This window comes from Schistocerca serialis, chromosome 6, assembly GCF_023864345.2.
Source record: "Schistocerca serialis cubense isolate TAMUIC-IGC-003099 chromosome 6, iqSchSeri2.2, whole genome shotgun sequence".
Lineage (NCBI taxonomy): Eukaryota > Metazoa > Arthropoda > Insecta > Orthoptera > Acrididae > Schistocerca > Schistocerca serialis.
The window spans coordinates 648,800,340-648,812,601 of NC_064643.1; the positions used below are offsets into that span (position 1 = coordinate 648,800,340).

The window sequence follows — 12,262 nt, forward strand, 5'->3', positions numbered from 1 at the left end:
GCTACCCTCTTTCCACCTCGTCCCTGCGTGTCCCCCCCCAGCAGCACATCACTGTCCGTCGTCCCTACTCTATTATCCCCCCCTCTCCGCAGCTCAGCCTCCTTACCACAATCCAGTCACCATTCCCATCATGCACTGGTCCTGCTGCTCACAGTGTGCCCTCAGTTGTCCGAGACTGCACTTACGTGTGTGCATTATGTTTGCGTGAGTGTATATGTGTTTGTCTGTCATCTAATTCTGACGAAGGCCTTACTGGCCAGAAGCTTTTACTGAGCCTATCTGCGACTCAGTATCTCTGCTATATGGTGAGTAGCAACTTTCCTTTTCATAATATTGTTAAATTCCAGTGTGGATTTTCCATTGTTTAACATATTAGTTAGGATTTTTTTAAATCAGGTGATTCTTTTTGATTTACAGTATTTTGTTCTAGGTGAGCATCCAGTAGCACAAGTGGGTACCAGACATATTCACAAGAGTATGCACTACCAAAAGTTACAGTAACAGCACAGGCTTGCACAGCCAGTGTTTATATACTTGGTGGCAATGATTTTATGTGTGTTTGGGTATGGCCTAAGGCAGAGGTAGACTTGGTAGTACCGCAGGCCACAAAACCCCCACTATGATTACTTAAGGTCCGCTAGTTCAAAAATAATGTGCTGCAAGACACATTATTGTTCCAGACTGGGATCCCCTCCCACCAACGCAAGATACTCTGGGAACAGAAGAACTAAGTTCTACTGACACACTCTCTTCCTTTCTGAAGGTGGGCAGAGGGGGGAAAAAAGTGAGGGGCAGGTTGCTCTCAGATCAAATGTAGGCTGCATGTGGTCCTAATGTTCATCTCCTGGTACTAGAGAGATCCTCCGAGGCTGAAAAGATGTAGTTAGTTAATTCTGAAATGTAAACTTTTTTACATTGCTAAAACCAAGCAAATTTTGACATCCTCTGTGTGCCACAAAAAATGTGTTTTGGAGCTTGATAGTAGAAGATTTGGCTCTTGCTTCCCTTATTTAGTTCTAAGGTCCAAAACTTTTATAATTTCAGTCCTTCTGTTCCAGTAAAGCTGCTTTTTTTATTTTTTATTTCTATGCTCTCTCATGAATCCTATCATAGTCATAATTTTACCTAAGACTCTAATACAGGAGGATCAAATTGGGTGGTTTCTTGGTCCAGTGTATGATTTGTTACTGCTCATGTATCCATGTTGCCCAGGCACTAATTGCTCTTGTGATCTACAACCTGGATGCTAATGCTTTTGTAAATAGTTCCTGTGGACAACCACGTATGCAATGGATTTTATGTACTACTGTCTTCACAAGTGGTGTGCCTACGTCTTTGGCAGTGTTCACATAATTGTGCACCTTTCTTGTTGGTTATTATATCAATGTCATGTCTTCACAACATTCTTCTGATGTGACCTGTGACTGTATTTGTGAATAGGAGGTAAACTTTTCCAAACCTTTTGACTGCTATAGACACACTCTCTGCATTCTGTACTGAGAGTGGCTTTGTTGTCACCGTACTGATTGCCTAATGCTGCTACCTGTCCTGAGAAATCGCATTCCAGCCACAATGAAATACTTATCAATCAATTTTAACAAAACTATTTGGTGAAAAAATTAGATTTTTGCGCATCTTACAGACTGATACCTTTGTTTGATAGTATATTGAATTTCTTTTCATTATCCATCATAGTTAGTATGCTGCATCAAAATAAGTAAACCACTGCTCGAGATTTTAAAGAATTATCAGAGATAGAAACACATTGCATTAACTTTGTCTATGGTTGATTTCAGTTCATACATTGCTGTGTAAGAAATGCAGATAATATTTTGAGATTTTATTTAAAACTGAGGCAGAACACCATCTCATTTTGTTCTCAAGATACCGATTTTTATATTCAGCAGATGATTGCGCACAGTGGGCCCAATTGTGTCCCTGTACATCAGGAATCACATGGTCATACCAATAGTAATATTCCATAAACAGTTTAAGGTGTCAAAAAGAGGTTTTTTGCAAATTATACCATGCACAGAGGCTTGTATGTTGTATGAAAAATACTTGAAACCTTTTCTTGACTGACATATGGACGTAAGTTGTCCACAGCAGTGAGAGGGTCATTGGAATGGGACTCATAAACATGTCAATAACACTTAAGGAAAATCCAGAATACGCATTTAAACACATCCTCAGCACTTGTGGAGTGGTGGACCATGACACATTAACTGGCCTACAGCACTTATAGGGTTAATACGGATCTTGTTCATCAGAAGCTCCAGTTCTTTTAGCGAGTAGTGTCCCATTTATTGCATTGTCAGAGTACTCATTTCTTCTGGGAATAATTCTTAAATTAGCTTGGAATGGTGATTGGAATTTTTGTGAAGGTATAACCTCAGTCAACACTCGATTTTGATGGCTTGATCAAGGTGGTATTTACACAACATACATAGTCAATCTTTTAAGTGGAAACTTAATAATGGAAAGCTGCAAGCAAGTGTTTTATTAAATTGTTGGTACACTAGCAGATGGAATTGTAAACCAACAAGGAATTAACTAATAAACTAGTAAAGAAATCAGAAACCACACAACATAATTTGTAATTAAGTGAGATGCCAAGGAATGCAAATACACAGGCCTCATTTAATTCAAGTGTGGTCATATCCTCACAGCACTTTTCGAGTAAAGTTTGTATCTGATGAACTGAATTTTTTTGTGGATGTAGTTTACAGATTCCTCATTTCTAAATTCTTAAATTTTCTGAGCAAACTTGGGCATATGTTAACCTCCAGTTTTAGAGAATACTCTGGGATACTGGTGCACACAGACTTCAATATTTACTTCCTGGAGAATTCTGAAGAAGAACAAATCTGAGAACAACATATTTCCTTATTTTATTAGTCTGAAGTTAGGAGGAAGCATTGTTCAATTGATAAAGCCATGACTGTAACAAAAAATAACTATAATGTAAAGCTATAAATTACGTGTGAGAACTTACGCGACTAGGCAGTCCCAATGCAGTCCTCATTGCGTGTTCCATTGTTGTAGTTGCCATTAACAAAACTGAAAAAGATTACAAAATCAATAATTTAACAACTGCAAGGTAAACTGAGAAAATAAACGATGAAATGATAGTGGAAAATGGGACGTGTGTGTGTGTGTGTGTGTGTGTGTGTGTGTGTGTGTGTGTGTGAAGAAGTTTTACCTTTCCTTAAGGACTTGCAGAACATTGGCATATCTCTTCTTTGTAAATTGTAATCATCCAGTTCTAAAAGAGTTATGAGACCATGACAGCTAATTAGCCATATAGACAACATGATAACTCTAAAACTCTAAATGGTGTGTTAACTAGGAAATACCATTAGAATAATTAATGAAATCACAACAGCTTTAGAATGAATATGCGGAGCATCAGCTGGAAAGACGTATATGAGGCAATGTATGTAAAATCTTAATTTAATTTAATGGACTTATCAGTAAATTTCTGTGCATTTTAACAGTTGTTTCCCAAAGAAAAGTGTGAAATATGGCAGCAGTGGTGTCCCAAACAAACATTGGATGAGATAAGGCATTAAATTATTACACAGTAGAAAGAAAGTTGTTGTTGTTGTCTTCAGTCCTGAGACTGGTTTGATGCAGCTCTCCATGCATACAGTAAAGCTGCATGCACTCAGAAAAAATTACGACTGTAGTTTCCCCTTGCTTTCAGCCGTTTGCAGTACCAGCACAGCAAGGCCGTTTTGGTTGGTGTTACAAGGCCAGATCAGTCAATCATCCAGGCTGTTGCCCCTGCAACTACTGAAAAGGCTGCTACCCCTCTTCAGGAACCACGTATTTGTCTGGCCTCTCAACAGATACCCATCCGTTGTGGTTGCACCTACGGTATGGCTATCTGTATCGCTGAGGCACACAAGCCTCCCCACCATCGGCGAGGTCCATGGTTCATGGGAAGCGGGGGGGGGGGGGGGGGGAAATAAGAGTGCCTAATTACCAGAATCAGGAGAGACATGCAATCGCTTTTATGTTATAGACAGTATTATTCCTTACTGAGAGGTGTTAACAAAAAATCAGAAAGCCTGCAAATTATCCATTCAGTGCTCTCATGTACTTCTGCTTATGACATTGCCTTGCATATCTGAACTATTTCTGTTTGGTTTGGTTTGGTTTACTGCCAGTTCAGATGAAAATAATCTTATCAGTCAGCTAGTCACAGTAACTCATTCACTCACTGTCCCTCTCACTCTGTAGTTCCTGTTATAAAGTTTTCTGCTAATGTTAACATTACCCTATCAAGTAATCTTTATCTTCTTTCCATTTCATTTCCATAACTTCTATTGCATCTATACTGAGCCTAAGCATTTCACTACTCAGATTTTCTAACTTTCCTATCATAGCCGGGCTTCTGACATTTCATTATATGATTAGTAGAATGTTCTGTTTCATTGGTTTTTCAGTATATTTTCTAACAGTCGTCTCTGCCTTAATAATCCTCTCCTGGGGTTTCAAATGGAGGACTAACCCAGAATATTTTGTCAAAGGAGATGTCATCATGACACTTTTTTAGTTACAGGCCGTATTTCCTGTGGATAGACACTATATGTCTTTGATGCAGTGGTTCCCACAGTCTTCTGCATCCTCATTCTATTGCTCATTCTCTCACATTGAGGGGCACTTTTCCAACTGAAGGGCAAGAGGGTTTCCTGATCCTCTTTACTTCCTCATCCTTCTTGACAAGGCCATTGGTAGAATGAGGGTGGCTCCATATGCCAGAAGTCTTAGACTGCAAATGCTGATTATTTTTATTCAAAATATAAGCACTAGCCAGGACTGATGCAAGGATGTTTTGATTAATAGTCAAAGGAGCAATCTCTAGACCATAGTCGAATACAATCAACAGGTTTAAATCAATGTAGGCTGCAGTAGTTCTGCAGAGATGAAGCGACTTTCACGTGACAGACTAGCATGACACGCTGCATCAAACCAGTCTTTGAACTGAAAACAACAAGACAATCTGAACAGACAGTGAAATTTAATTTACAAAGAAAAACGTATTTTTCCTGAACAAATTCTTACAGAAAACCAATATAGAATTTCATATCAGCATACTAATAAAACACAGAGTAACATAAACGAAATCTTAAAAAGAAATGGACTGCCAAGGGAAGAAATCATAAGTGTAAGTTACGATAATTTATTAAAGAATAAGGATGTAGGGCTTCATGAGATAAATAATTAAACAACAAGTTCAGCATCTTAGAAAATTAAGAATATACTAATATGCACAAAAAGATAATAAGGAAACAAAGACGCTTAAGAATTATGTAAGTATGGAAGAGGCAGAAGAAAAGAAAGTTTCAAAGGACTGAAAATTAGTTAATAAAACTAAAATAAAGTATAATCAACATGCTTAAAAGCAATCAGTAACTACAAATTAACAATGAACATGCAGAACTGGTCAGTAAATTATTATAAGTTACATCTGAAGAGTGAAAGAAATTGGTACACATGCCTAATGTAGTGTAGGGCCTCTGCAAGCAAGCAGAAGTGCCACTACACAACGTTGCCTGGACTTGACTAATGTCTGAAGTAGTGCTGGAGGGAATTGACACCATGAAATCAAAGGTGCTGTGTCCCATTGCTCATGCGCTGACTATAACACCACATTCAAACTCACTTTAATCTTCATAACCTGCCACTGTAGCAGCAGTAACCTATCTAAGAACTGCACCAGACGCTTGTTGTCTTATATAGGCATTGCCGACCGCAGCACTGTATACTGCCTGTTTACATATCTCTGTATTTGAATACACATGCCAATTTCTTTGGCGCTTCAATGTATATGGCAGCTACATAAACATAAGTAGATACATGAGTAAAAAAACGGAATTTATAGTATTTGAAAATTACATGGAGTTTTCAAATCTATATTTCCCATGTACTCGAAATTGTAGCATACAATCACTATGTATAACCATTTTTGAGTTTGGACAGTTAAATGTGGAAATTTAATCAGAACACCACTAAGTCTTGGAGTGACTAAGCAAGCAATAGAGAGATCCACATTGGAAATTACTAAGAGAGGAAGGCAAACAAACAGAACAGACTGATGTGGTAAACATAATTCTGGCTAAAATACAAGTGAAGTGGAATTGTAGAGGATGTGTAGATATGTAAATACGCAAGAAATTCTCCAGGCTCAAAGACAGATGGAAGAACTAAGCCAAAAATGGGCGAACGAGCTGGGTTGAACATCCTGTCAATAGTGTGGTCATTTGAGATGGAGAACAGAGTCACACTGTGGAAGGGCATGGAGGGAAATTGGACATTTACTTTTCAAGGAAACCATCCAAACATTTGCATTAAATGTGTTAGAGAAACTACATAAAATCTGGGTACACCCTATTGGTTAGATGGGAACCTCAGCTGGCATGTTTCTGAATGCAACTTCAGCATCCTACCTCTGCACCACCTCTCTAGCAACCTAATGGAGCTTTTACAGACAGTCATGTTTATTAAAGTCCATTATGAAACAATGGAAACTACAGGTTAGAATACCAACATTGTAGTAAAAGATAAATTGCTACTTATCATAACAATGACACTTTAAGTTGCAGACAGGCAAAAGTAAAGCTGTGTCTTTTAATTGTGCTTATCTGCCATATTTACGGTAAGCAGAAATCTATATTTTCCCATATTGTTGAAAGTCCATTATTACTGTCATATCCATAGGTTTTCATGAGCCACTTGATACCACTTGTAGTACAATGTCATAATGAGCCACTTGATACTTATTGTAGCACAATTTCTTTTATTTATTTATTCATTTAAAACCAGTTGCAAGTAGGTCTAAAAGCTTAAAGATTTATTAATAAATAAATAGTACATTAATAACATAAATTATACTGCAGTACATATTAAGTGATTGATGATGATGATGACGTCAATAATTAATGCACCTAGTTAATGAATTTTGATAAATGTGACTGACTGCAATCATACCCACATCCAGAATTAAATGAAGTTCAAGTCTCAATCAGGTTAGACATTGAAGTGCCAAAGAAACTGATGTAGGCATGCATATTCAAATACAGAGATATGTTAACAGGCAGAATACGGCGCTGCGGTTGGCAGTGCCTATATAAGACACTAAGCGTTTGGCATAGTTGTTACATTGGTTACTCCTGCTACAGTGGCTGGTTATCAAGATTTGAGTGAATGTCAATGTGGTGTTATATTCGGTGCACAAGCTATGGGACACAGCATCTCTATAGTAGCGATGAAGTGGGGATTTTCCTGTATGACCATTTCACGAGTGTACCGTGAATATCAGGAATCCCGTAAAACATCAAATCTCTGATACTGCAGTGGCCGGAAAAAGATCCTGCAAGAATGGGACCAACAACAACTGATGAGAATCGTTCAACGTGACAGAAGTGCAACCCTTCCACAAATTTCCAGATTTCAATGCTGGGCCATCAACAAGTGTCAGCATGCGAACCATTCAACAAAACATCATCAACATGGGCTTTCAGAGCCGAAGGCCTAATTGTGTGCCCTTGATGACTGCACAACGCAAAGCTTTACGCCTCATCTGGGCCCGTCAGCTCTGACATTGGACTATTGATGACTGGAAACATGTTGCCTAGTCAGATGGGTATTGTTTCGAATTGTATCGGGCATATGGACATGTACAGGTATGGAGACAACCTCATAAATCCATGGACCCTGCATGTCAGCAGGGGACTGTTCAAGCTGGTGGAGCCTTTGTAATGGTGTGGGGTGTGTGCAATTGGAGTGATATGGGACCCCTTTTACTTCTAGATATGACTCTGACAGGTGACACATACGTAAAACTCCTGTCTGGTCATCTGCATCCACACACATGCATTATGCATTCCAACGGATTTGGGCAATTCCAGCAGGACAATGTGACAACCCACACATCCAGAATTGCTACAGAGTGGCTCCAGGAACACTCTTCTGGGTTTAAACACTTCTTCAGGCTACCAAACTCCCCAGAGATGAACATTATTGAGCATATTTGGGATGCCTTGCAACGTGCTGTTCAGAAGAGATCTCCAGCCCCTCATTCTCTTATGGATTTATGGACAGCCCTGCCGTATTCATGGTGTCAATTCCCTCCAGCAGTACTTCAGGCATTAACTGAGTCCATGCCACGTTGTATTGTGGCACTTCTGCATGCTCACGGGGGTCCTACACTATATTAGGCAGGTGTGCTAGTTTCTTTGGCTTTTCAGTGCATTTTCTAGTACTGAATTGGAACTGACATGAATTGCATAGCATTACATTGTTCATGATTTTCATGAAAAAATACATTATATGATTGAAATATTTCTGAAGAGGCAGGAAAACATTCATACAGTAACAGTATTTCCATTTACTGGGTATGCCCTTCAAAGAAAAACTCATGTTTCTTATTACATATCGCTATGTTGTTTGATTAATTAACTATGACCAAGCATTTCTAATTACAAATAAATAACTTCTTGATTTGTCGTATTGTGATAATGCAGTCTCCAAAGGCTGTGTATTAATATTATGTTACCACTGCCAACGTAATGTGCCAGTTTTAGGTGTTGCCAGAGTGACTGGGGGCGGGGGTATTGATCCTGAACTACCATATTATGACACTGCCAACCCCAGAAAACACGTGTGCTGTAGCCATTATTCTACAGTATTCTTTGTCTACTCCACTTTGCTTTGCTTCTCTCTTTTTTTTTTTTTTTTTTTTTTTTTTTTCAATTGGAAATGAGCAGAAAAACTAATCTAGTCCATGACTAGGCTTGAGTACGACCCTCCCAACACTAGAAGGAATCTTTGATCACTATGTCGGTTCGGTTGTGGTTCTGCAGGAGCACAGGACACGGACTTAGGCTACCAGCCCTATGAGTGAGAGGCGGGGCTTGTTTCCTGTGGGATGTTTGTTGTTCTTCTTTGCTTACATCACAGCTGACTGCTAAATTATAATGTTCGCACTCTACTTCTGGGTAATGGTAATTTAAAGAATGAGAAGAAAATCTTGCTTGTTCACACACTGATGGAAAAAACAATCGTAACGCCAAAAAAGGGTTGTGTGACATAAACAAAAGTTGGTAGGCTGCTCAAAGTTTATGTCTATTCAAATTTCATGCCAGCTGCATAAGAGTGGCACTAGTAGTGCCACTGTGAGGATGCACAACAGGTTTGCTTTAAATACATGCTGCAACGGTTGTGAGCTTTAGTTCCTGTTGAGACTGGATGTGGAGAGCTGATGTTAGTCAAGAATGCCCTTAAGATGTCAAAGACACCATCATCAACACCTCAATGAGTGTGAAAGAGCTCGTGTAATAGGGCTACGAGAGGCTGGATGTTCCTTCTGCGATATTGCAGGAGGACATGGCAGGAATGTCACTACTGTACAACTACTGCTGGCAGCAATGGATACAAAAATGTATGGTCACAAGAAGACAGGCCTCCAGATGGCCAGGTGGAACTTCAAGAGGGAAGACCACCTCGTTCGGCATGTGTTCTTGTTGCATTGCGCTGCATCTGCAAGAGGAATTTGAGTAGCAGTTGGCACCACAGTAAAACAAAGTAACTTGTACTAATGTGTTACTTCAAGGACAGATCTGGGCCAGATGCCCTGTAGCATGCATTCCCCTGACCCCAAACCACCACCATTTGCAACTACAGTTATGTCAAGCCAGAGCTCATTGGAGGTCTGTTGTGTTTTCTGATGAAAGCTGATCTGCCTCGGTACCAGTGACAAGTGTATTGGTTAGATGGAGACCAGATCAGGGCCTGCAACCAACCTGTCTGCATGCTAGACACACTGGGCCTATACCTGGAGTTGTAGTTTGGGGTGTTATTTCATATGACAGCAGGAGCACTCTCATGATTATCGCAGGGCTGTATGTCAATCAGGTGATTCGAACTGTTGTGCTGCCATTCATGAACAGCATTCTAGGGTTTTTTCCAACAGGATAACGCTTGCCCACACACCGCTGTTGTAACTCAACATGCTCTACAGTGTGTTGACATGTTTCCCTTGTCAGCTCGATCTGAAGAGCCGTCTCCAATCGAGACTACTGTATATATGGCCCATCATCGAAAGACAACACTAGTGCCATCCACAAACAGCATTAACTGTCCCTGTTTTGGCTGGCCATGAACAACAGGCATTGTACACCATCCCACAAACTGACATCCTGCACCGACCAAAATGTATTTTATTAGTTTTCTGTATGTAGGCTGCCTGTACATCTGAAATTCAAATTAGAGACAGCTAACTGCATACGATACACAACAGGTTTCACGTGTACATATGGATATATACTGATACTTAGTTAAGGAGTTCATAATTCTCAAACACTCCAACTGCATGAACTCTAATTATAATCTCAATACAATAACTTGTGTCAGGTTCACAATGAAGTGAGAAGCGAAAAAGTTATTTTGTCATCCATCTTCAAGCATTTGCGTGAGCAAGCTACGCTATTTGAATCCGAAGGTCAAAAATAAACTTTACATAGCTTGTACAACATCCATTTATAAGCTCCAAGTACGTAATACAAAATTTTTGTGCGGACCAAGAACATGGCATAAAAAGATGCGGACCACGATGTGTGCAGTACCGGTAACTTATAAAGAGGTAGCGTCTCAGAGTATGCTGCAAACGCTCTTTTTTGACAGCAAACATAAAATATTACACTACCGCTACAGACGAAAATTACTATTTCATTGTTTGCACACGTTTTCACATATTGTTATAGACTTTTATAACTGTAAACTAACTGCAAAGAAAATTATTTTTAATACTGTGTAAATTATATTTCGTTGTTGCCAGTCGATTACAAGAAAAGAAACCGAAAACTAATTGTAAACGAAATGGCATTTACATCAAGCTTTGTGTATTTCGATAGGATTTTGTAGGGACAAATAAATGTACGTTTGATAAAAAGCTCTCGCGTTTCCAACCGCTTGGTAGCCTTAAAATATTGAACATGTTCGCAGATAGATACAGCATGACACTCGTCGAAAAATCGCATTATCTAAACTCTGCTATCTGGTTGGGAAACCTGAGGGCTTTTCATCAACAGAATACGTCAGGAACGCCCAAATTCGCAAATCAACGTTTCCTCGACCGTGTTATACCGCGTATTTTGGATGTCCATAGCAACGAATGAAGATCTTGCTATTCCTCCTAACGATTAAGGCACCGTCGATATTTCACGTACTGTACGTTCCAAAAAACTACGAGGGGTGCTGGAGCACACACTATTAGTATGAGGTGACAGTAGCCTCAAGAACAGAGGTAAACTCACCGATATAAAGCATACACGCTTTTTTCATCGTAGCATAGTAATGCTCTTTATATATAAATAAATATAAAGCAAGCTCCTCCAAATTGTAAGAAGGAGAGATCTTGATGACAACCAAGCCAACAAGTTGTTCATTTGTTTTTTATGCACAGCATAAAGAAGCGTCAGTTTTTAACCTACCACGGAGCAAAATTATCTGGAGCTCAATGATGTACGCGTAATAGTACACTGAGACCATGTTAACTTACGGTGTTGAAACTGTCCTGTTATGCAAGCAGTATGGTGAAAATTTTCTTTTAGTGTAGCCTACGTAACTATTAAACAGAAAATTATTGTTCCCAGGAAAATACTATAGCATGGAAATGTCACGAGAGGTCTTCATAATTGTTGGTATGCGGTAGTAAATTGGCGGAATTGGTTCTGGTTTGTAACGCTATATTGATTACGACGGTTTGTCATTGTGTAGCGTTGTTCCAGCTCTTTTTGTGGCGTAGATAAGTAAGGTTCGCTAATGACATATAGTACTGAATTTTGATGTTTTTAGCACCGAAAGTTCTACCTTTTGGCGCAGGTGGGCAAGTATAATGAAACTTTCTTGATCTGGAACATGACCAGAGCCGTAGAAACTAGAGTTGTGGCGATTCGTGAATGTGTCGTTCATTTGAACGACTCTAAATAAAGAATCGTAAGAATCGATTCGTGATACGAACGAATCGTCGATCAAAAGAATCGTAAGAACGATTGCGTGTTTCCGAGTCGTGACGATTCCAAGTTCCAACGATTCATCGATTCTTAGTACGCTATGCTTCGAAGGCAACTTCCGAATCATGCCGAGTCGTGCCGAATGATAATGACAGCCAGATGGCAGTCAAGTGGAGAATGCGTGTGAACAAAGGAAGAAATTTTGAACCACCTTCCGCAAAAATCGACTCCTCTTTCCTGGC

At 39.5% G+C, this 12,262-nt stretch overlaps 1 protein-coding gene across 4 annotated transcripts in view; it reads right to left on the reverse strand.

Moving 5' to 3' along the window:
* The window catches only part of LOC126484544 (uncharacterized protein CG45076-like), a 124,212-nt gene extending 112,767 nt beyond the window's left edge, over positions 1–11,445 (reverse strand). For 2 of the 4 annotated variants that reach the window (XM_050108094.1, XM_050108092.1), the window contains exons 1-2: positions 10,526–10,620; positions 2,996–3,060 (exon numbers count right to left, since the gene is read on the reverse strand). In XM_050108094.1, the coding sequence (XP_049964051.1) occupies positions 2,996–3,060; positions 10,526–10,595 (135 nt within the window). In that variant the 5' untranslated portion in view covers positions 10,596–10,620. Of the gene's footprint in view, positions 1–2,995; positions 3,061–10,525; positions 10,621–11,151; positions 11,229–11,321 lie in introns of those variants that run through there. The other 2 variants (XM_050108093.1, XM_050108096.1) reach the window with 2 other exon arrangements.
* Between the last annotated feature and the right edge of the window lie 817 nt (positions 11,446–12,262).